We start from the raw sequence: 21,251 nt of genomic DNA on the forward strand, positions 1-21,251 counted from the left end.
TGGAGCCCTCTACCGATTCAAACGACAGAGTCGACTTCTTGGCGTCAGGCGCTTCTTCGGCTACCTCCTCCCTGAGGGCGGCGAGTTCCCCGGAGGCAACGATTGCGGTGGTGTGGCCGCAACACTCGACCTTGCACTCGTAGGTGTGCTGCAAGGAGGTGCCAACAGTGATGACCCTGTGGGGGCCTAGCATCTTTAGCTTGAGGTATGTATAGTTGGGGACAGCCATGAACTTCACGTAGCATGGATGTCCTAAGATGGCATGGAAGGTTTCGGGGAACCCAACCACCTCGAAGGTGAGGGTCTCAGTCCTATAATTGAACTAGTCACCAAAGGTTATGGGCAGATCGATCTGCTCGAGTGGCATGGCCTGCTTCCTAGGCACGATGCCTTAGAAAGGCACTTGGGTTGGGTGGAGACGCGTCCGGTCGACGCCTATTACATTGAGCGTCTTGGCGTACATGATGTTGAGGCCGCTGCCTCTGTCCATCAGTACTTTGGTGAGTCGCTTTGGGCCAACAATTGGGTCAACCACAAGTGGATATCTTCCTAGGTGTGGGATGGTATCTGGATGGTTGGTCCGATCAAAGGTTATGGTGGACTTCGACCACTAGAGAAAGGAGGTGTGGCTAGTTGGGCCATGTAGACTTCGCGGTGTGCGACCTTCTAACGACATTTGGAGTTGTAGGCCACTGATCCTCCAAAGATCATGAGGCAGCCATCTAGCATTGGAAAGCCATCGTCCTTTTCCACGGCACCGTCTGCAGTGGGGGTAGGTTCCTTCCCCTGCTCCCCTTTGTTGGAGCCTTCGGACAAGAATCGCCGCATAAGGCTACAGTCCTTAAGCAGATGCTTAAAAGGAAAGGCGTGGTTCGGGCACGACCCTTCGAATAATTTTTTGAAGTGGTTTGGAGTGTCCTCCACAGGCTTCTAACCACCCTTGTAGTCAACAGTGGCCATGAGCGAGTCCTCATGCCGTTGCTTCTTATTCTTCCTTTTGGCAGAACGATTGGAGGTGCCTTCGTCGGCACCCTCGTCCTGCCTTGCCTTGCCCTCGAGGCGATTGAAGATCGCTCCAACCGCCTCTTCTCCTAAGGCGAGGCTGGTGGTGATGTCCAGGAGTTCCTTGGTGGTTCGCAGGCCCTTGCGTCCTAGCTTATGAACCAAAGACTCGCAAGTCATCAAGGACAGGAAGACTCCTATCATGTCGGCGTCGACGACATTAGGGAGCTCGTTGCACTGTCGGGAGAAGCGTCGAATGTACCCATGGAGGGTCTCACCAGCCTTCTAATGGCAGTTCTTGAGGTTCCATGGGTTCCCAGGGTGCTTGTATGTGCCCTAGAAGTTTCCCACAAAGATCACCTTCAAATCCACCCAACTGTGGATTGTGTTGGACGGCAGGTGCTCCAACCACGCTCGTACCAAATCAGCCAAGAATAGTGGAAGGTTGCGGATAATGAAGTCATCATTATCCGCACCACTAGCTTGATAGGCAAGCCGATAGTCTTTGAGCCAAGGTCCAGGGTTTGTCTCCCTAGAGTACTTAGGGATATTGGTAGGTGATAGATACCTTGGCGGGAAAGCAGTGTTGAGGATGTGCTGGCTGAACACCTGAGGGCCTGGCAGACCAAGGCTTGGGCTTCGGTCCTTGCCGCTATCGTAGCATCCACCACGATGAGGATGATAGCCGTGGCGGGCTCCTTCCCTTGGGTCGCCGTAGGTGCGTCTGCAGGCATTGAGGGTGCTGCGTGCGTCGCGGTTGCGGTCGAGACGTTGATGTATCGGGATCATAGCATGTTGCCTGCCGCCTTGTGGTGCCTAGTGGATTCATGCATCCCTAACAGGATGCACCAAGGGTGTGCACTGGCTGGTGTCGAGCTCGCATCACCGAGACAATGAGCTTTTCACCTACTGCGCCACCGCACGCTCGAGTAGTGTGCGGATTTCACGGTGGGCCCAACGATCCTCTAGTGTTGTGGCCTCTAGAAGGCCATGGAGCAAGGTCATTGCGGCAATGATGTTCTAGCTTGCTTGAGTGAAGTGAGGAAGGGTTTCATCATCGGCGATGATCCTTCAATTTACATCACGGGCCACGGGGCGTGCGCGCCCATCGTCTCCGCTGCATTTGATCTCATGATCAACCTCCGTGTATTCCCGCACAAGCTGTTGTCTGGCTTCATCAATCTCTCGCTTTCAGGCTCTCAGCTGCTCCACCCCTACACGAGGTGGGGCCACTGTCTCCCCTTCGGTTTCGCCGCCGAGGTTGCCTGCCGGGGTAGCCACCTCCACGGAGACACTTTTGACGTGTCCCTCGGGGGTACCCACCATGAAATAATCCCAGGAGGGGTGATGGCTCCCCCTGCTGGAGTTAGAGCCAGAGTCTAACCCCGGCCCCTCCACGAGGAGGCCATGGAGGGATTCTGTGATGGTTTCGATCATCCCCATGAACTTGTTGTTCATGGGGGACGAGATCGTGCTCTGTGCCACAAGGTGGCTAACAGTCGCCACGGCGTTGCGGAGACCAAACGGAAGCGCCATTGGGGTGCTCCATGTAGAGTGTTTTGGATAGCGGGTGAGGCGGTGTAGGTCCTCCCTAGACGGCTGGGGTCCAGGGGAGACGCCGGGCTGGCACTCAAGCCTCCTGTAGTTGAAGCTGATGGAGGGGAGAGATTGGATGGCAGCATGGGCCAACACCAACTCTCCTTCCACCATGACGATGAAGTCTCGGTCACTAAAATGCATGTGTGCACTTGGGACCCAGCTGATTGCATGGCTAGCCATTCGAGGCTTGATTTGGAACACGCAAAGGCCCCTACCTGGCGCGCCAACTGTCGGTGTTTTGAACAAACACCAACTAGTAAATTTATAATTGTTGCGCGTTAGGCTCGGATGACACAAGGTTTATACTAGTTTGGACAGAATGTCTCTATGTCTAGTTTGCTGTTGCTTATGTTATTTGTACAAAAAAAAGGTTCATAGTAGGGCGTACAAATGGTCGAGAGAGGGACAGGTCCCAATTCTCTGATGGAAAGGTCGAAAGGACGCCAAGAGCTCGGTTACTGCTTGGTTGTGTGTTGTGTGGAATCGATCCGTTCGCCTAGTGGGGTGCCCTGCCCTCCCTTTTATAGACCAAGGGGGGCAGGGGCTATAGATGGGAGGAAGAGGAAAAAACCAAAGGTAGAAAAGGTCCTTCGAAGGTGCCGGATCTTTCTTTTCCCTTGAGCCTGTCCTGCTGTCATGGCAGACCATGCCAAGGATAGTATGTTTTGCTGATCCTGATAGGACCAGGCTCTGGCTTCGTTTCAGCGAGTGGTCATGTCCCATCCTCCCGGCAGACGGTGCGGTGTGTCAGGGCGCCGAGCCATGACTCCGCGGGGAGTAGATGGGGAAATGACTATACGCCTATTACTGTAGATGATGCGAGTTCTTCCTTGGACTATAGCGGTTGTCGTATGCCTATGTTAGTATTCACGCCCAAGAGCTGATGGCGGCACCTACAATACTGTAGGACAAAAGTCAGCACCTACAACACTATGAGGGCTCTGTCAGGTCGCAAAGGGCTTAAAGCGCCCATCCCATCGTATCCTAACAGTACCTTCCTGCAAACATGTAGGGCATGGTCCTCGGTACTGTTGTTGACCTAAGTGTCCTATCTTACCTCCTGCTCATCATCATGAAGGAGTAGGGTGCAGTCGTCGGGTGAGGCAAAGCCTACCCTCAGCCGTCGGGCGAGGCGGAGACAGCCCTCAGACGTTGGGCGAGGCGGAGCCTGCTGTCAGCCATCAGGCGAGACAGAGCCCGCCCTCGGATGTCAAGTGAGGCAGAGCTAGCCCTCAGCTATCGAGCAAGGCGGAGCCTACCCTCGGTCATTGGTCGAGGTGGAGCCAGCCCTCAGCCATCGGGCGAGGCAGAATCTAACCCTCAGGGGTCAGGCGAGGCGAAACTAATCTTCCGTCGTTCGGGCAAGAAGCGTAGTAGCGTTCTTGTCTGACCGGAAGCGTCAATGTTCGATGGTTATTAGTTCCACCTCATTGGGTACCCCGGTATTGGGTCCCCGACAATCCTCTGGGGGATTTTTGTCTTGATAGCGGGTGCGCGCGAGCACTCCCACGGGTGTAGCCCCCGAGCCCCGGGCGATTCGAGCAGAATCGTCTGGGGGTTTTCAATGGGCGTATGTTTGTGTTTTTTAGTCAAGATGGAGTCGTCAACCAAGGCATTGTTGCGCAGCCAAGGCATTTAGTTTTGGGATCGGGTGAGGTAGAGCTCGTGGATCCTGGCGTCGGTGCGCACCGTGTGATCGGGCAAGGAAGTTAGTTTAGGGATCGGATGAGACAGAGCTCGTGGGTCCTGGCGTCGTTGCGTGTCGTGGGATCAAGCGAGTCGAGGTCATGGATCCTAGCCTCGGTGCAGCCCGCGTAGCCGAGGTAGTTAGTTAGATAGTTTAGGGATTAGGTGAGGCAGAGCTTGTAGATCCTAATGGTGCGAATTAGGGGTCACAGACCTAGGTGTTTTGGTGTGTAGTCGAGGCATAGTCGAGGGATGGGGCGAGTTTAGGGTCACAGACCCAGGTGTTTGGTGTGCAGTCAAAGCATTGCCGAGGGATGGGACAAGTTTAGGGTCACAGACCCAGGTTTTTTTTTGGTATTGAGCCCCCGAGCCCTATTGGGCTTTGGTAGGGGTCAGTTTGAGTTATGTGCGTTACCCCATCCTTGGTTTCTCACAACCGGAGGGGCTAAGCTTTGTCGCTTGCCTCGATCGCTCGGGCTCGAGTGACGTTCTCGGTGAGTTCGCTAATGGGTATGATCGAGTGGAATCCGGCTCCATCGTTCATGATGGGGTTGGCATAGCCCTCTTGTGACATTCCATTGCTCCTTTACCTACAACCCGGTAGATGTCTAGGTCATTTTGAAGACCGACCCAGGTGGCCTACTGGCCTCCCCTCAATGGAGATTCTGTGGGCTTGACAAGAGGTTTAGGATCAAATGAGAAGGTTGAGATGACCTTATCTGCTTTGGGGCAGACAGGGCGAGGGCCACACGGGGCTCATCTGTGTTTTCTCCCCTGGCTCTATTTTGACGTGGGGCGGCCTCAAGCCCTTTGTAGGCCGGCCTTCGAACCTCGGTCGATCATTGTTCATGTTGAATGAGGCAACTGCCGCTTCATGACACAACATGGAGCGTTGTGATGTATTTCGCTACATGTGCGATGCTTTAGTTCTCGAGCCCCTAGGCGATTTAGGGCCCAAATCGTCCAGGGGGCAAGGACATATGGAATGAATGCGTGTATGAATGTATGAATGATTATATAAAGAAATAGCTAGGGTCGGTAGTGTTACCTTGATGACTCGAGTGACGAGGTTTGAAGAGCTCCAGTCAGAAATGTCTGACCGGGACCCGTGCTCGTCGTTCGTGATGGAGTCGGCTTGGCCTACATGGGCCGCCTCTTCTCATCTTCCTTCTTGCCAAGAGTGTTTGAGAGCCACGACGGTTCCTAGGAAAGAAAAGGGAGAGAGCGAGGGAGAGGAAAAAACTCACAAATGTTTTTGTGAACCCAGAGTGAGATGTCAGACTAGAGGTCATCCACTTTGAGGTAGTCGGTGCTAAAGGCCTTCGTCGTGAAGGGGTTTCTGCCGCTGAAGGAGGTGGCGCACTAGAGGGCTCCTAGGAGGGAGGAGTTCCCGCAACCTCAGCCCACGCGAGGTGGTTTCCTTTCTCACCTTCCATGAGCATGGGTTAGGATACCCCACGCAGTGGTTCCTGCGTGGGCTCCTTAATGAGTGGGGTCTAGAGCTGCAGCACCTCAATCCGATGGGGGTGCTGCACATCGTCGGCTTCGACACCATCTGTGAGGCTTTCCTTGGGATGGAGCCACACGTGGACTTCTTCCGGCGGCTGTTCTCTGGGTGAGCTTTGCCAGTGGGGAATTCGCCTGAGGCCACATTGGTGGGGGGCTTCACCCTGTAGAGGAAACTGATCATGAGGCGGGGGGGGGCTCGTATCCCGTGTACATCCCCTGTGACTCCAACTGGGGGTGGTATGGGGAGTGGTTTTATATCAGGAACCCGGTGGAGGCGCCATTCCCGGCGTTCACCGGTGGGAGGCCGGAGAGGTGGGATAGTTGGTCGTGGGGCCCTTCCTGTCGAGAGAAGAGGAAGGTGGAGATCATCGAGGAGGAGCTCCAAAAGCTCATGTGGCGCAGCCTTGATGGGGTGTGGATGTTCCACACCCTCTACTACCATCGGGTTGCTCCATTGGAGGAGAGGACACGACCGATGTGGAGGTACCATGGCCCATTGGACCCTAATCGTGCATCGCCGGAGGAGCTGCCAGATGATGAGGTCTAGAGTCACCTCAACCAAGTGCTGAAGCTAAAGCCCAAAGAGTAGGTCGATGGAAAGCTCGGACCTCTCAACGCCTTGGTGGTGTCCAAACTGGTATGCTCCCTTCTCCTTACTCCGTGTTCTTTTCCCCTTTGCTTTCCTATTTTTTTGATTTTGAGTCGCCTGTTTCATAGGGACTTGATGCTTCAAGTCCCGACTGCACCTTCTGAAGGTGCCAGAGGGCGCGGCTCGGTAGGCCACTCAGAAGGAGGCGGTAGATGCTAGGAACAATGAGAAAGTCAAGGTGGTTCGATAGAAGTATAGGAAGGAGAAGGAGATCACCCGGCGTGTGAAGGCTGAGGAGAATAAGAGTGGCATCGGCTCAGAGCTTGAGTTGGAGGATCCCACACAGGTGGATGACATGGTTTTCTCCAAGGAGGAGGAAAGCCGGGAGGTCGTTGTGACCTCGGTGGAGCGTTGTGACCCTACGGTGATGTCTGCTGGCAATGAGCGAGAGGCAGAGAGCCGTGCTATGGTTCCCGTGCCGAGGAAGCATGCGGCAAGCATAGATGCCACTAGCAAACAGGAGGCGAAGTGGACGCGGTCACCGCGCCCCTTGGTGGCATCGCCAGTCTTGTCTCCACCTGCCAAAGGCATGGCCGAGCAAGCCAAGCGGTAAGAGGAGCGGGCGTGCACCCATGCGTTGCCAGGACCGGTGCCAGCATGTGACTCACAATAGGAGGATGCCCCGCTTGCTACTCCGGTCGGTGCGTACCGAGCCAAAGGTCATTGTGACCCGTAGGCCGGGCAGGAGCCAGTTCGGATGATTCCACCCCCGGCTGAAGTGAGGGGGCACGGGTCGTAGCCTAGGAGCGGTCCTCACCCTACGGGCCTATCGATGCCGGGTCTTGGTTTCAGAGTCATGCCGCTTACCTCCCGGTATGTTTTTCTTTTTTTCTTTTCGATCTTTGCTGTTGAGTCTTTTTAGAGTATGACTGACCTGTACTTTTTGTCAGTGGCAGGACAATGACGGGATTGAGCATTGCCCCAACTCCCATGCAAGAGGTTTGGCAGGCCACCCTACAGCGTGCCACGGCGAGCGGCAGGGGGAACAGGGTGGTGGCGATGAGCCCTTCCCTTCCAGGGGTGATGCTCCCTGGGTCGGTTGCTAGTACGGCGGCAGCAGCAGCGACAGTGCTGGCGGCAATCCTGGTGGTGACGGTGGGGGCTTCGCTGGAGGTGTCCCTTGAGGCCCCACCTCCACCAGCTACGGTAGAAGAGGAGAGGGAGACAGAGCTCCCTACCTCACTGGGCAGAGGGCTACACGGTTCACCCTCGCTGTCTAAGCCAAAGGCACCTAATGTAGACTAGGTCTGATCTTTCGAAAGGTATGATAGCATCGATTGGTGGAGACTCGATGTTCACGATCTAGGCTTCGAATCAAGACTGATTCGAACCCCCACAACTATTACACCACTGCTCCGTTGGTTATCAACCACGCGAACACGATTGACCTCGTCGAGAAGGCTTTCCTGCAAGCGAATCGAGAACATAATCAAGAATGAGATAAACGCAATCTGAAATTGCAAATAAATATGAGGCTTATGATAATGAGAAAGATTTTAAGTCTTTATTCAAAAGGACTAATCGCCATAGGCGAACAAGATCAAGAACTAGGGCCCTGGTTCACAGCAAGCGGCCTTGGTGGTGACAGTTGTAGCAAAATGACGTCTGTTTCATGAGGAAATCAAAAACTAAACAAAACTCAAACTCTAAGAAGGGCGACGGCTGGTATTTATAGAGTCTTGCGCGTCACCCCCTGGACGCGCCCCCTAATGGGCCCAAACACGATACACGGTCCAACGGACCAAAAGACGGTGTCGCAGCACCCTGATAGATTCTGTATGCTGACTTTTTTGACGATTCCCATTGATTTCGAAGGGCTTTTGACGTGAAACCAATTGGGTTAACTTCCTTATCCAATTAGCTTTCCATCCATATGTGGATCATCGAAAACGGAGTCCAGATGCATCCTGAGTGACCAATTTAAGGCAGACTGGTCCTGGAGGCCGAGGTAGACTCGAACTTGAGTTGCTTTGGGCCTCCACCTCGGAGACTCGAACCAAATTAGCCTCGGACCTTCTTCTTGACTTGGACATCCTTGCTGGCCTTCTACCCCTCCATACCATGTGCCAAACATGGTCATATGCATGGGTGTCATGTCCTCATCATCCTCCCCTTCTTGACGAAAAACCGTCCTCGGTGTCGATTGTGCTTGAAACTGATCCTGCACAACATAAAGGAGAACGGGATTGCGAAAACAAAAGAAACTGAAATAATTGTGAGAAGGAACGTGACCATATTTCCAAGTTTGTAGCATGTCATCTCGCATAAAAATTTCAGCAAGCATGTAGACTCCATGATCCGAACACACACGATGTATGTCAACAGTATCCTGCAAAAGATTAGAACTAACCAAAGACAATGTAGGAATAGATGATCTAGCAGACATAGGTAGCAACCAACAATGCTCCCCTTCTTGGAAGTGAACTTGTTTCTTTGAGGAACATGAGAAAATATTTGAATTATTATGGCTGACCTCTAAACGATCATAATCTTGTACAACAAAAGGAGAATTCATATTACTGCGAATGTATACGCGATGTATCATATATTGTCCCTTGTTGTTATATTTGCTAATAACATGATATGTATGATTAGAAAACCAAGACAAATCAACATATTTAAATAGGCTCTCCTCCAAACAATCTAGGTTACACAAAATATCAAATTCAATATAACCCAAAGTATGTAAAGAAGACAACAGTTTGAACTCATCAATTTTAGTAGCAATATGAATAACACGTTTATTTTCAGCGCAAGTGGTTGGTTCCAAAACATGTAAAACTAAAGCATCATCAACCAATTCATCTTTATCACAAGGAACATCAAGCAAATTATCATGGGACAAACATAAATCAAGAGAGGGTTCTACTAACAATTACTCTATAATAGCATGGTGTGTGGAAGAATCTAGTACATTAAAACAATTCTCACCTTCTGTGAGTGTAGCACCATGGGCATTACCTATGTTTTCAGTAGGAGTAATAGGTGCATTATGAAGTGATGGTTCTAAATTTACATATAAGGTTGTGAGCTCCTTATTTTCTATCACGTCATCCTCGCTCTTTTGTACATTGCCCTGCAAAAGGTTAGGCATAGCAGGAGGAATAACAAGAGATTGATCTAGTTGATGCACCTCATCATTTGAATTAATTACAAGAGATGAATTAACAAAATTTTCTCTCATAAGATCTTTCATATCATTCCAAGTTTGAGGTTTATCAGAAGGATCTAAAAACTCCCACCAAGATAAAGCAGAATATCGCAAAACACTAACTGCATTTTTTACTTTCCTCCTTGGACACATAATGCGAGTAGCAAATATGTTATCGATGACAATTTCCCACTCCATGTACTCATCAGCACCTATACCATCATAAGTCGGTGGAAACAAACAGCCTGTCATTGTTAGAAGACAGCAAAAGACAACACAAAAGTATTATCCCTACCAACTACTTAGGTTGTGGACAAGGAAAAACAAGGCACTCAACTCTCAAGCGTCTTACCACGGTCTTACAAGTGTTCTTACCAAAGCAACAGGCGGTGCAATCGGTCGATGACTGTGATACCGTTGTAGCTTAAGTGTAATAGTTGCAAGGCGAACCTATACTTGGTTAGAAGAAAGTGGAGCTTGGACAGACACAATATAGTAGCAAGGAATAGCAAAATTCACAACTGAATAGCAAAGCTGAATAAGTATCCCAAGTAATTGTCTTAGTTGTTGGCCTACTCATGTTCCAAGTACCAGATGTATCAAGTGATGTGAACAGCAAGAATATGATTAGGAACAAGATAGAAATCAGCACACGCAAACACAGCTCAAATGACGCTCTCTATGTGCTCCTCTAGATATTGTTCCTCTTTTACCCCTCTTTTTTCTCTATTTTTATGCTATCGTTGTTTTCTTGAGAAATTTTGAATTTTCTTTTTATTTTTTTGATATTTTTTCTTCACTTAGGAGCACAAAAGAGTAACCACATAAAATATGAGCTTAAACAAGTGAAAGACGTGGCATGTGGAATTTCCAGAAGACGTGCTCAAAATCGACAAAAACCTTGTGACCATGAAAAGAGGATCTTGTGACCACTTTTTGACCAAAATAAAAATCTCCGACCCCGATAGAGCGAGGGATGGACGGATCCAAAAATTTTTTCTGATTGATTTTGATATATAGAATGTCGAAATCCGAGTTCGTTTGCGAAAACTAGACCAGTTTTACGAACGCACTCCGAATTAGAGGACAAAACAGGAACAATATGCGTAAAATTAGTCACGACAGCAAGGATTTGATGGAAACAGTGAAGACAAGTGTAACAAATAAGATGCCGTGGACTAGGGTTTGATGAATACAAAGGAAACTCAACAAGACTTGGAGAGGTTCACAGATTTTGATGAAAAATAAAGAGGAAAACACAAACTGGACTAAAAAACGATCTAAAACCCGCAACAAGAACTTGACCTATGGCACAAACTCAACAACGCGAAACAAAGAAGAAATTGCATGGCACAATGAGGCTATAGGACAAGAAATATGTGGCGGTGTATTTTTTTCCTTTTTGTGGACTATAGGTATTGCAAAAACAGTAACAATCTAAAGGGAAAAATAAAGTTATACCTAACGGGCAACAAGGTCTCTGATACCACTTGATGTAGACTAGGTCCGATCTTCCGAAAGGTATGATAGCGTCGATTGGTGCAGACTCGTCGTTCATGATCTAGGCTTCGAACTAAGACTGATTTGGACCCCTGCAACCATTACACCACTGCTCCGTTGGTTATCAACCACGCGAACGCGATTGACCTCGTTGAGAAGGCTTTCCTGCAAGCGAATCGAGAACACAAGCAAGAACGAGATAAACGCAATCTAAAATTACAAATAAATATGAGGCTTATGATAATGAGAAAGAGTTCAAGTCTTTATTCAAAAGGACTAATCGCCATAGGCGAACAAGATCAAGAACTAGGGCCCTGGTTCACATCAAACGGCCTTGGCGGCGACAGTTGCAGCAAAACAACGTCTATTTCACGAGGAAATCAAGAACTAAACAAAACCCAAACCCTAAGGAGAGTGACGGCTGGTATTTATAGAGTCTTGGGCATCACCCCCCTGGACGCGCCCCCTAATGGGCCCAAACACAATACACGATCCAACGGACCAAAAGACGGTGTCGCAGCACCCTGATAGATTCTGGACGCTGACTTGTTTCGACAATTTCCATTGATTTCGAAGGGCTTTTGATGTGAAACCAATTGGGTTGACTTTCTTATCCAATTAGCTTTCCATCCATATGTGGATCATCGAAAACGGAGTCCGGATGCGTCCCGGGTGACCAGTTTAAGGCAGACTGGTCCTGGAGGCCGAGGCAGACTCGAACTTGAGTTGCTTTGGGCCTCCACCTCGGGGACTCAAACCGAATTAGCCTCGGACCTCCTTCTTGACTTGGACACCCTTCCTGGCCTCCTACCCCTCCATACCATGTGCCAAACATGGTCATATGCATGAGTGTCATGTCCTCATCAGCGCCGGAGGGAGATGAGGCTAGGACGGAGTCGGAATGCCCGTCGGTGGCCCATGTTCCCGAGGTGGTGGAGATCCCTTCTGACGATGAAGCGAATGACATGGTGGAGCTACCGACACCATCGTGGGAACTGGTGGTGGTTCAGTCAAAGGCTGGGCCCTTCGGCAGGCTAGAGGAGGGTGACCTAGAGTGGACCTGCCCCAAGGACCCATCAAAGGTTTGGTTTGTCCTTTGAGATTCCCAGGAGTGTCAGCTCTAGGACATCCTTGGGGGGAAAGGACTCACCATGGAGTTCGATCTCGCTAAGCTATCGGTGAAGCTCGAGGACGCCCAGGAGCGGCTTAAGTCCGCATAGCAGTTGGTCAAGGTCAACTAGCAGCTCGCCATAGAGGTGAGTTTCTCGTGTTTGTCCTTAACCTCTTAGTCTCTTGTTGGTTGCCTCAGCATGTTTGCTTCTCGTTTTGGTAGGGTCTATAGGAGATGTCGTCCCACAAGTCCTATGTCCTCCGGATGCAGCATGCCCAGATGGCAAAGCTTGGGCGTTAGCTAGAGTCTGCCCGCCGTGAGTCCTAGGACCGGGTGGGCGAGGTGACTGCGGTGCGGGTGGAGGAATAGCGTGTGGCGGAGCGGGCGACCGCTGCCAAGCGGGGGCTTGAGGCGGTGAAGGCCTGCCAGGCGGAGACCGAGGCAAGGCTACAAAAGTCCCTGGAGACCTTGAGTTGGAGCGGAACGCCCTGGAGTTGGCGCAAAAGGCCCTGGAGTCAGAGTGAAAGGCTCAATCGAAGGTAGACTAGGAAGTGCTTACGCTCCAGGGCTGGGTGATGGGGACGGAGGAGGCGAGCGCCCGGCAGCGTGAGTAGGTGGCTCGGTAGGCGGAGGGACTCTCCACCCTCGAGAACTTCCGCCTCGGTACGTACCTTCTCTATTTTTGGTCATGTTGGTTTCTTCCTTTAGCTTGTTTCTAAGCTTGTCGCCCTTCTTCCAGAGCTAGGAGGAAAGGTGAAGTTGTTGGAGCAGGACCTGGAGACGGTCAAGGCGATGTTTGGTCGGAATGCGGAGGCGCTGGCCAAGTCCCTTGAGGAGTGACGTGCTCTCGAGGGGGAACTTGACCATATCCACAATGTTGTCTAGCTCGTCGTCTCAGAGGTCTTCGGGTTAGCACCAAGTACTAGCGCGCCCGCCATCTAGCTGGCGGAGGTCCCGGATGAAGTCCGGGCCCACATCACACACGGGCTGTTCTATGGAGTGTCGGGGGTGTTGACTTCGGTGGCGACATACCACCCAAACTTGGACTTCACCACTATCTACAGTGGGTATGCCGATGGCTTGAGCACGGAGGACATCCAGTCGCTCAGGGAGAGCTTGCTGTCGCACGCAAGGTTGGTGGCAGAGCAAGTCTCTATGCAGTGGGTGATGGATGCCCGTCATGAGGACATGGCTGGAAGCGTGCGTTGGGGGGACGTCGTTGAGCCTACGGATGGCACAGACCCTGGGTCAGAAGTGGACATCGCCCCGCCTTCAACCGAGCCAAATGTCGTCCCGCCAGGGAGTGAGCATCCCGTGCCTTCGTCGCTTGCACCGACAGCAGATGCCACCGAGCCGCCCCAATAGCTTGTAAAGTATAAGTAGTTTAGTAGATGCAAAAAGTTTAATTTCATGGGGGAGCCTCCGTGTAAATGTTCTTGTGTGCTCAATGACTATAGTCGGTTTCATTTTTTGTGATGAAGTCACTCCATTTGGGGAAGCTTGTCCCTTTCGTTCCTTAGTTTTACCTTAGCATAATTTTGTTTTTTATTCTTTCTTTTTCATACTTGCCCATTTGTCCTGTTGGCTGCAACCTTAGGAGCTCGGGCATGGTCCACGAGGCTCAGCTGCTCGTAACCGTAGGTAGAGGCGGGGTGTGATCGGTCGAAATATTTTAAAGCAAAGCTACGTAAGGCAATTTAAGGAACGAACTACCCTTTTGTTCGGGTAGGAAGGAGTTTCACCATATGATAGCAAACGAAAAAGAGAGGTAGTAGTGCACCCTCGTGGAGCCCCCGAGACGACCCAGGCCGAAAGTGTTCAGGTCGTAGTGCTTTTATAGGAGCAAACATTAAGTAAACAATGGTAAGACTGAATTTTAGGGGAAGAAACGACATAGCTGTTCCAAGCATTGGTGAGAATGTCGTCATTGTCATCCTTTAGTCGGTGGGTGTACAGTCGGATCACCTCGACCTTCAGTCGTGCGGATCCTTGCCCGCTACGCCCCCTTTCTTGGCTGCTACCTCTTCACTTTTTTCTTCCTCGGCCTGCCAGCCTGTCGCATAAGGCACTTGAGAAGGTCGTAGTCCTTGTAGAGGTGTTTGATGGGGTAGGCATGGTTGGTGCATGGGCTCTCCATGAGCTCATGGAAGGGCTCTGCATGGAGGGGCCCTCGTCCTGATCCTGGTGTTTGGCCATGCCTTTGCCTCGACTTCCATTGGGGCGTTGCGGCAGCGGTGATCGCTGGATGCGTCGGTCAAAGGCCCGTGGTCCTAGGCCATCTGGGCTAGGACTTCGATCGCTGCTGTGAGCGTCTTGGTTCGGCCCAAGCCACTCGTGTACAAGCGGTCGGTGCGGAGCGGTCGACAAGTCAAGATGAGGTGCAGATGTGGCCTCCTATGCTGTGCTCGGTGGTTGTAGCGGTGAGCGGGTGGAGCGATTCATCTGGTGCATCCCCACTCCCCTGGTAGGGAGAGAGGCCATGAGTCGGTGTCGCGATGCAGAGCTCTCCGCCTATTGAACGACGACGGTCTCCACTAGTGCTCAGAGGTTCTAGTGGATTGCTTGTTCCTGGGGGTCGTTCGGCTCGGGAAGGCCGTGCAGAAGCATTGCCACAGCGGCGATGTTCTGATTGGCCCGATCGAATTGTGGGGGATCATTCCCCTGTCCATGGTGTTGCGCTAGACCCGACGGGTGTGACCTCGGGCATCGCTCGCTGGTTTATGCGCACGGAGCGTAGTGTGGGGCGCCGAGTGCATCAGTGCAGTCGGCGGCTGGTTCAACCGCTGTTGTCGTAGCTCCTCGCTGTGCTCCTATGTGAGCGAGGGGTGTGAGTCTACAAGGACTCCATCACCACTGGTGGCTATCCTGAAGCGTCCGCCATAGCGCACTCCTAGGACGGACGGTGGCTAGGTGCCACATCACCGATGCTGGAGCCATCACTCTCAACATCATCCTCCATGAGGTTGAGGAAACAAGTGGGAGCATTGCCCGCCATCCCATGAATTCGAACGTGAGAGGGGGCGACGCCGGCATCCTTCGGAGCCCTCGGGCGTCCGCGTCCGCGGGAGACGTGAGGCCATAGGGGAATCGGTCGCATGGCGGTCGCGGCAAGGACAATGGGGTCCCTCTAGATAATCGGTGGAAGATAGAGAATAACAAGTAAATAACATCATGCGCATTACTTACAGCAGGGTTTGAGCAGAGAGTTTGCTCGGAATAAAGCGCAGATGCCTCGTCGTTGAAGTCGTCATGCGTCCCGGAGCCGATGGAGGGTGCCCCTTCGACGGGCGTCAGAACGAGTGCCTCCTCGCGGAGGTGTAGTACGTCGAGCCGGTCGGCAACGAAGTCTAGACTTTCAAAGAGGAAGGTCTGGGACGGCTCGGAGACGGGTGGAACCCACATCCCAAGAAGTGGGAGTGCGGGAAACTCCAGTGAGCCAAAGCGAGTCGTATCGCCTGAGCCCGCCATGACGAAGGTGGCGGAAAAGTGGGTCATCCGATGATCAAAAAATATTGAACGTTCAACGTCTTCCCCACGGACGACGCCAACTATCAGTACAGAAAGTGACCAATAAGTAAATATTTGTAGTTTTGTCGTACGTTGTGATCGGAGGTGGCCTAGCACTCAATGACATAGTGTTTATACTGATTTAGGCAAAGTGCCCTACATCCAGTTTGAGTCGATCGGTGACTTTATTTCTGAGCCCAGGTGCTTAAAGTTTGTAGTGAGGTTACAAACGAGAAGGAGAAAGATAGGGGTACAAGAGATCTAGTCGAAAGAGCCAAGAGTGATGGGAGCCCCGCTATGAGCTAAGTGTTCAAGCGTGTGCTCATGGTTCGAACCTGGTGGTTCTGCTATTGCGTACTAGTGAACTTGATCGATCTAATGAATCTATCTGTTGTAAAAGAGCACATCCCCTTTTATAGATGAAGGGGATGGCTTTACAAGTGAGATGGAAGGAGTACGTTTGCTACTAAGTCTTGCTTCCCACGCCGACGGGTATAAGATGATGGTAGGCGTCCGCAATATTGTTGGATGTCAGATGCACGTGGGAGCTCATGTTGTCTTCTTCGGGTATGGCAGACGTCGACGCCTGCCACACTGTTGATAACTGGAGGCATGCAAGGGGTTTTACCATGTTTGCCTGGTACGGTAAATGTCGGCGCCCACAACACTGTTGATGCCTCAGAGGCGCGTGGGGGAGCCTTACCGCATTTGTCTGGTATGGGAGTTGATGGCACCCATAATATTGTAGGGGAAAATGTCGGCGCCTACAACACTGCTTGGGCTCTGCCATGTCAGGGAGGTCGCAGGATACTGTCCTGTAGATGCGCAGGGTACGGTCCTCGGTATCGTGGTTTAACTTATGCGCCCTGCCTTATTTTCTCTGTTTGTTCCCTGGTCCTTACCGAGCGGGCGTCCCCGGTTGGTTAGTCTCAGTCGGCTCTGAATGCGCCAGTTGAAGAAGAGCAGTGAGCAGGGATTTGGCGTATCCCCGGTTGGACACGTGGGTCGGAGTCGAAAGTAGTGCTTTGGCCAGGCCTTCCGGTCGGAGAGGCCGTCCGGAGGCGGGCTGGAGACCGAAGCGAGCGCTCCGGTTGGAGAGGTAGGCCGGAGTCGGAAACGGGCGTCGTTCCCCCTCAGCTAGGCTTTCCGATCAGTGATTGGATCGCTCTTCTGGCCTGTTGTTTTAGGTACTGGGACCGGCCCATGAGTTGCATGTTGTTTGTAACGTTGCCTGCTGGGCCGAGCCTCTATTGGGAAGCCGGTCTGCGAGGGACTCTAGGTTTATGAACCCGACAAGCTTTTTACATATCTTCATTCTACCACCAAAGTGTCTTTCGAGTCGCATCTGCTCCCTTTGGCGAGGGACCCATCCAACGTCGTGAGTCAGAAACTAAAATATGCGATTGGGCGACAGAAACTAACACGGCCACCCAAATATAACCCAGGCAAGAAATTGATTCAACACAGGCAGCTGACAGTTTGGATTCAGTAATAGTTCCATGACCCCCACCAAACAAATCAAACAGAGCATATATGAAGTCGTACAAAGTAATTGAATTCCAATCCAATAAATAAATGAAACCCAGGGCACGCTCCTTGTGTCAATCAAATCAAACAAGGAAACCTACGAAGAAACAAGAAGAGAGGCACCTTGGCGTCGTTGCGGACGAACTGGATTCCATGGCCGGGGTAGATGGTGGAGGAGCAGAACCAGCAGTTCTCCAACCTCATGGCGCATCTTTCCTTGGTACCGTCCTACGGGCCCCCAATCGGCAGAACAAACGGGTTTGGTGATACACGGTGGAGGGTGAGCGGGCGGCCGACGAGCGGCACCGGGCGTGCCGGCGGCTGGCGAGCGGCGCAGGGCGACGTGGGTGGGGTCGTGGGGAGCCGTAGTAAACGGGGTTATATTGCTCGCGTTATGGGCCTGAACGGGTTTTCTTTTGATAACATGGGCCGCGGTCCGTCTGGTCGGAGTCGCGGACTGCACAGCCCTATCAGGCCATGAGAGAACAGCCCTTCGGCCCATCTGTATTCTAGCCCATCGTGAGCAAGACCCATCGCTGTGGGCTTGGGCCAACTAGGCCAATATAGGTTCTTTCCATCGTTGGGGAGGTTCTTCTCAAGTTCCGCCCTCACCGACCGAAGAGTAGTGAACACTGAACAGCACCGAAGACCATCAGCCTCTTACCTTTGGCCAGCCAGAACATTTTTTTTTCACATCAAATCAGCCAACAGTAATAATCCATCAGCCCAGTGATATGCCAGATTTGTAGCACTATACGAGTACGTGAACAGCACCATATATCTGGTTGGTTAACTTTTTTTTCAAGGACCTATTTAGATCCATTAATACTAAAAATTATTAGTTAAAATTTAGATCCATTAATACTAAAAATTAGTAGTTAAAATTAATACTAATGGATCTAAATAAACATACTAATTTTTAGCTAGAGGGCTGCTAACTATCAGTTCCATTAGCAAGTTTGGAATCACTAATAGATGCTAATAGTTCGTATGCACTTTTAACTCATTTTGTAACCACCTATTAGCAAGTGGATCTAAATAGCTCTTTGCTAAAAATTAACAGCTATTAACTATTAACTAGCTAATTTTTAGTGCTAATCAATACAGACAGGCCCTAACCATGAACCGGGCTAGCCAGATGGGAGGGTCCGCGCCGTTTCATTCCTCTGATGGCGGTTCATTTCTCTGACAGAAATCTTTTCATTCCTCTGACAGAAATCTGGTTCGTCTAATGACGCACTCAACTGCCAGATAGGGCTATGAGCGTTTGTGCATCTATCTTCTCTTCTTCCTGTCACGGTGGTAGCCACAGAATGAGGCGAGACAAAACAAAATAAAGAAGAGTACAACAGCGAAGATAAGCAATAGTAGATGACTAGACAGGTGTCCAACCTGCTGGGGGCTTATCGCTGTCGTTGCCAGGTGGGTGGGTGGGTGTGGGGGTGGGGGGGGGGGGGGGCTACAGTTCCAGTAGTAAGCCTGTTTTCTTTATTTGAGCACGGTTACTTTGTACATTTGGTTCAGCACGCTCCAGGCGAGGCACACGCTTGCTTCAGACGAAGATGGATCACAAGTTCAGAACAGGGGCGGATCCAGGGCCCGGGCTGCCCGGGCTGCAGCCCGGGACGAGTTTATGTAGCTCCTGTAACATATGTGGTGTTTAGCCTAAAAAACTATGATCTTAATTAGACAAAAGAAGACCTAGAAAGCAAGATCAGACTGTTTTGAACGTGAATCAGCAGCTCAGCCCGGGGCACAGTCCCGTTCTGGATCCGCCCCAGCCCGGGACGTAGCCCCATTCTAGATCCGCCCCAGCCCGGGACGTAGCCCCATTCTGGGTCCGCCCGTGGTTCAGAACGAAACACTCTCCCCAAGCACAACGGAAACATGGAACCGGACTCCGCTGCACTTCCAAAAAGGCCAAATGCTACGGTACATGTATTACCTAGTAGGAGGTAATCTATCTACACCCAAAAAAAAAGTTACTAACATTATCGTCGGATGAAGTCGTTAATCACTTTGCCTCTGCCCAGCTTAATCAATCCGGCTCCCGCGTGGGTCCCCCAGCTTAGTCCGCAAGCTATCACGAGTCGCCCATGCCCGCGTGGGTCCCCCAGCTTAATCCGCCAGCGCAGGTACAACGTGACTCCATTTAATTTGCTACTTCCGTTTCCACTTGCCCCTTCCATTTAATTTCCAGACGTTCACATGAAAGATGGCGTGGTCGCTGGACGGTGGCTCTTCGGCTGCTCGTAAAGCCATTTGTGCTCTGATTTATTGAAAGAGAAAAATATTATACTTATAAACTGACTTATAAATGGCATCCGAACACACCCAAGGTCGTCGTCGGCGCCACCCAGGATCGTCATCCAGATGCACGTGACGGTGTCCAGGTCGCGCTGCATGCATGTGGCCGGGCTGTGCATTGCGAGGCACGTACCGGAGGAAAGCAACAACACGGATGGCTATTATACTTATAAACCGACTTATAAATGGCATCCGAACACACCCAAGGTCGTCGTCGGCGCCACCCAGGATCGTCATCCAGATGCACGTGACGGTGTCCAGGTCGCGCTGCATGCATGTGGCCGGGCTGTGCATTGCGAGGCACGTACCGGAGGAAAGCAACAACACGGATGGCATCCACGTCGCCGGCGAGTCCACCGGCGCCGTGACCATCCAGAGATGAGGAAGTGAACGCCAAGGGGCCCATGGCAAGCTGCTTCACCCGGGGCGTACGGCACGTGAAAAGCTATTGGTGTATGGCGATGACCCTTGGCCCGTGGCAATTAACCTGGGCAAGGACGGCGGCGGGTTAGCTTTTGCTTCCCAGTGGAAACTGAGAGGAGACATTAGATTGGTTGATAAGAATGTACTTGTATTCATGATTGTGGAGGGAATTAATTGGCTTCAGTATTTATTTATGGGATTTCAAGAATGTGTTTTTAGTGTAGACGCGCCGTGCTATGCTGTTGAGCGCAACCGCGGAGATGGTCAGGGCCAAGGCGGCCGCCAACAACCTCTAGGATTTCATACTGCAAGTAATGATTTTTGAATTCAAGTTTCAGTCTATATTGCATATGTTGTGAATTAAAATTTCAACTGAAGAGCCAACGCCACACGCCCAAAATGACACATCCATAACAGATGCATGGCTGCAACCACGGAGATTTTTTTTTATTTTAACACTTTTTTAAACTAATTTTAAATCTAACACTGTTTTTTTTTCAAAACTAACACTTTTGGCCGCGTCTATTTCCCTGGCGCCTGTGCCGCGCCATGTATGGTGGCGTGGCGAGGGGATGACGTGGCGACGACCGGGGCGCTGACCGGTGACGTGGCAGGTTCTGCCGCGCCACATATCTTGGTGCGGCACTGACGCGCCATAGCTAACGGCGCGGCAGTCCCAGGTTAATATCGCCCGCGAGCCGCCCTCCCTCTGTCTGCCTGCCTGCCACCGCGCCCACCCGCCGCGCCGGCCGCGCCACGCACGGCGGCGCGCCAGTCCCGCCACGTCGGCCACGCCACGAACGCCAGCGCGCCACGGCCGTCGGCCGCCCGCCGCGCCCACACGCTGGTGCACCACCCCCTCAGACCGCCCGCCGGCCACGCACGTAGGTATTTGTAAAATTCAGCTAGTTTTTGTAAAATTCATATAGGTCCCGTGTGCAATGAATTCTGCGTGTATGTTTTGTTAAATTTCTTTTGTAAAATATATTCATCACCTTTCGTTTTAGAGTTGGCAAAGAAGCATCTGGTATATATATTATTATCGTGGGGCTATGGTTATCTTTCTATATTATCTATATCTATTTTTATTTTAAAGTTAGCAAACAAGCTTTTAGCATACTCAGCGGCACGAAGCCATGGTTTTGTTTTCCTAAATTGTCCATAGATATGTTCACCCACCCATAGATACATTCATCCGTTTTCGTATATCAGTTAGTAACGGAACCTCTAGCATACTCATTAGCGCGGTGCCGTGAATAGCTTCCCGTATTATCCGTATT

General features: G+C 51.3%; 2 protein-coding genes and 1 pseudogene across 2 annotated transcripts in view; 1 reads left to right on the forward strand and 2 right to left on the reverse strand.

Annotated features, from left to right (window-relative positions):
• Positions 1-17,578, reverse strand: part of LOC136509302 (probable ribosome biogenesis protein RLP24) — a 41,894-nt gene extending 24,316 nt beyond the window's left edge. The window contains exon 1 of the mRNA XM_066504112.1: positions 17,365-17,578. Within this exon, the coding sequence (XP_066360209.1) occupies positions 17,365-17,445 (81 nt within the window). The 5' untranslated portion in view covers positions 17,446-17,578. The remainder of the gene's footprint in view (positions 1-17,364) is intronic.
• LOC136508195 (putative pentatricopeptide repeat-containing protein At1g10330) overlaps positions 1-21,251 on the reverse strand; it is a 218,801-nt gene that overhangs the window by 78,729 nt on the left and 118,821 nt on the right. The window lies entirely within an intron of this gene.
• The window catches only part of LOC136509298 (wall-associated receptor kinase 2-like), a 115,768-nt pseudogene that overhangs the window by 42,146 nt on the left and 52,371 nt on the right, over positions 1-21,251 (forward strand).

This window comes from Miscanthus floridulus, chromosome 15, assembly GCF_019320115.1.
Source record: "Miscanthus floridulus cultivar M001 chromosome 15, ASM1932011v1, whole genome shotgun sequence".
Taxonomy (NCBI): domain Eukaryota; kingdom Viridiplantae; phylum Streptophyta; class Magnoliopsida; order Poales; family Poaceae; genus Miscanthus; species Miscanthus floridulus.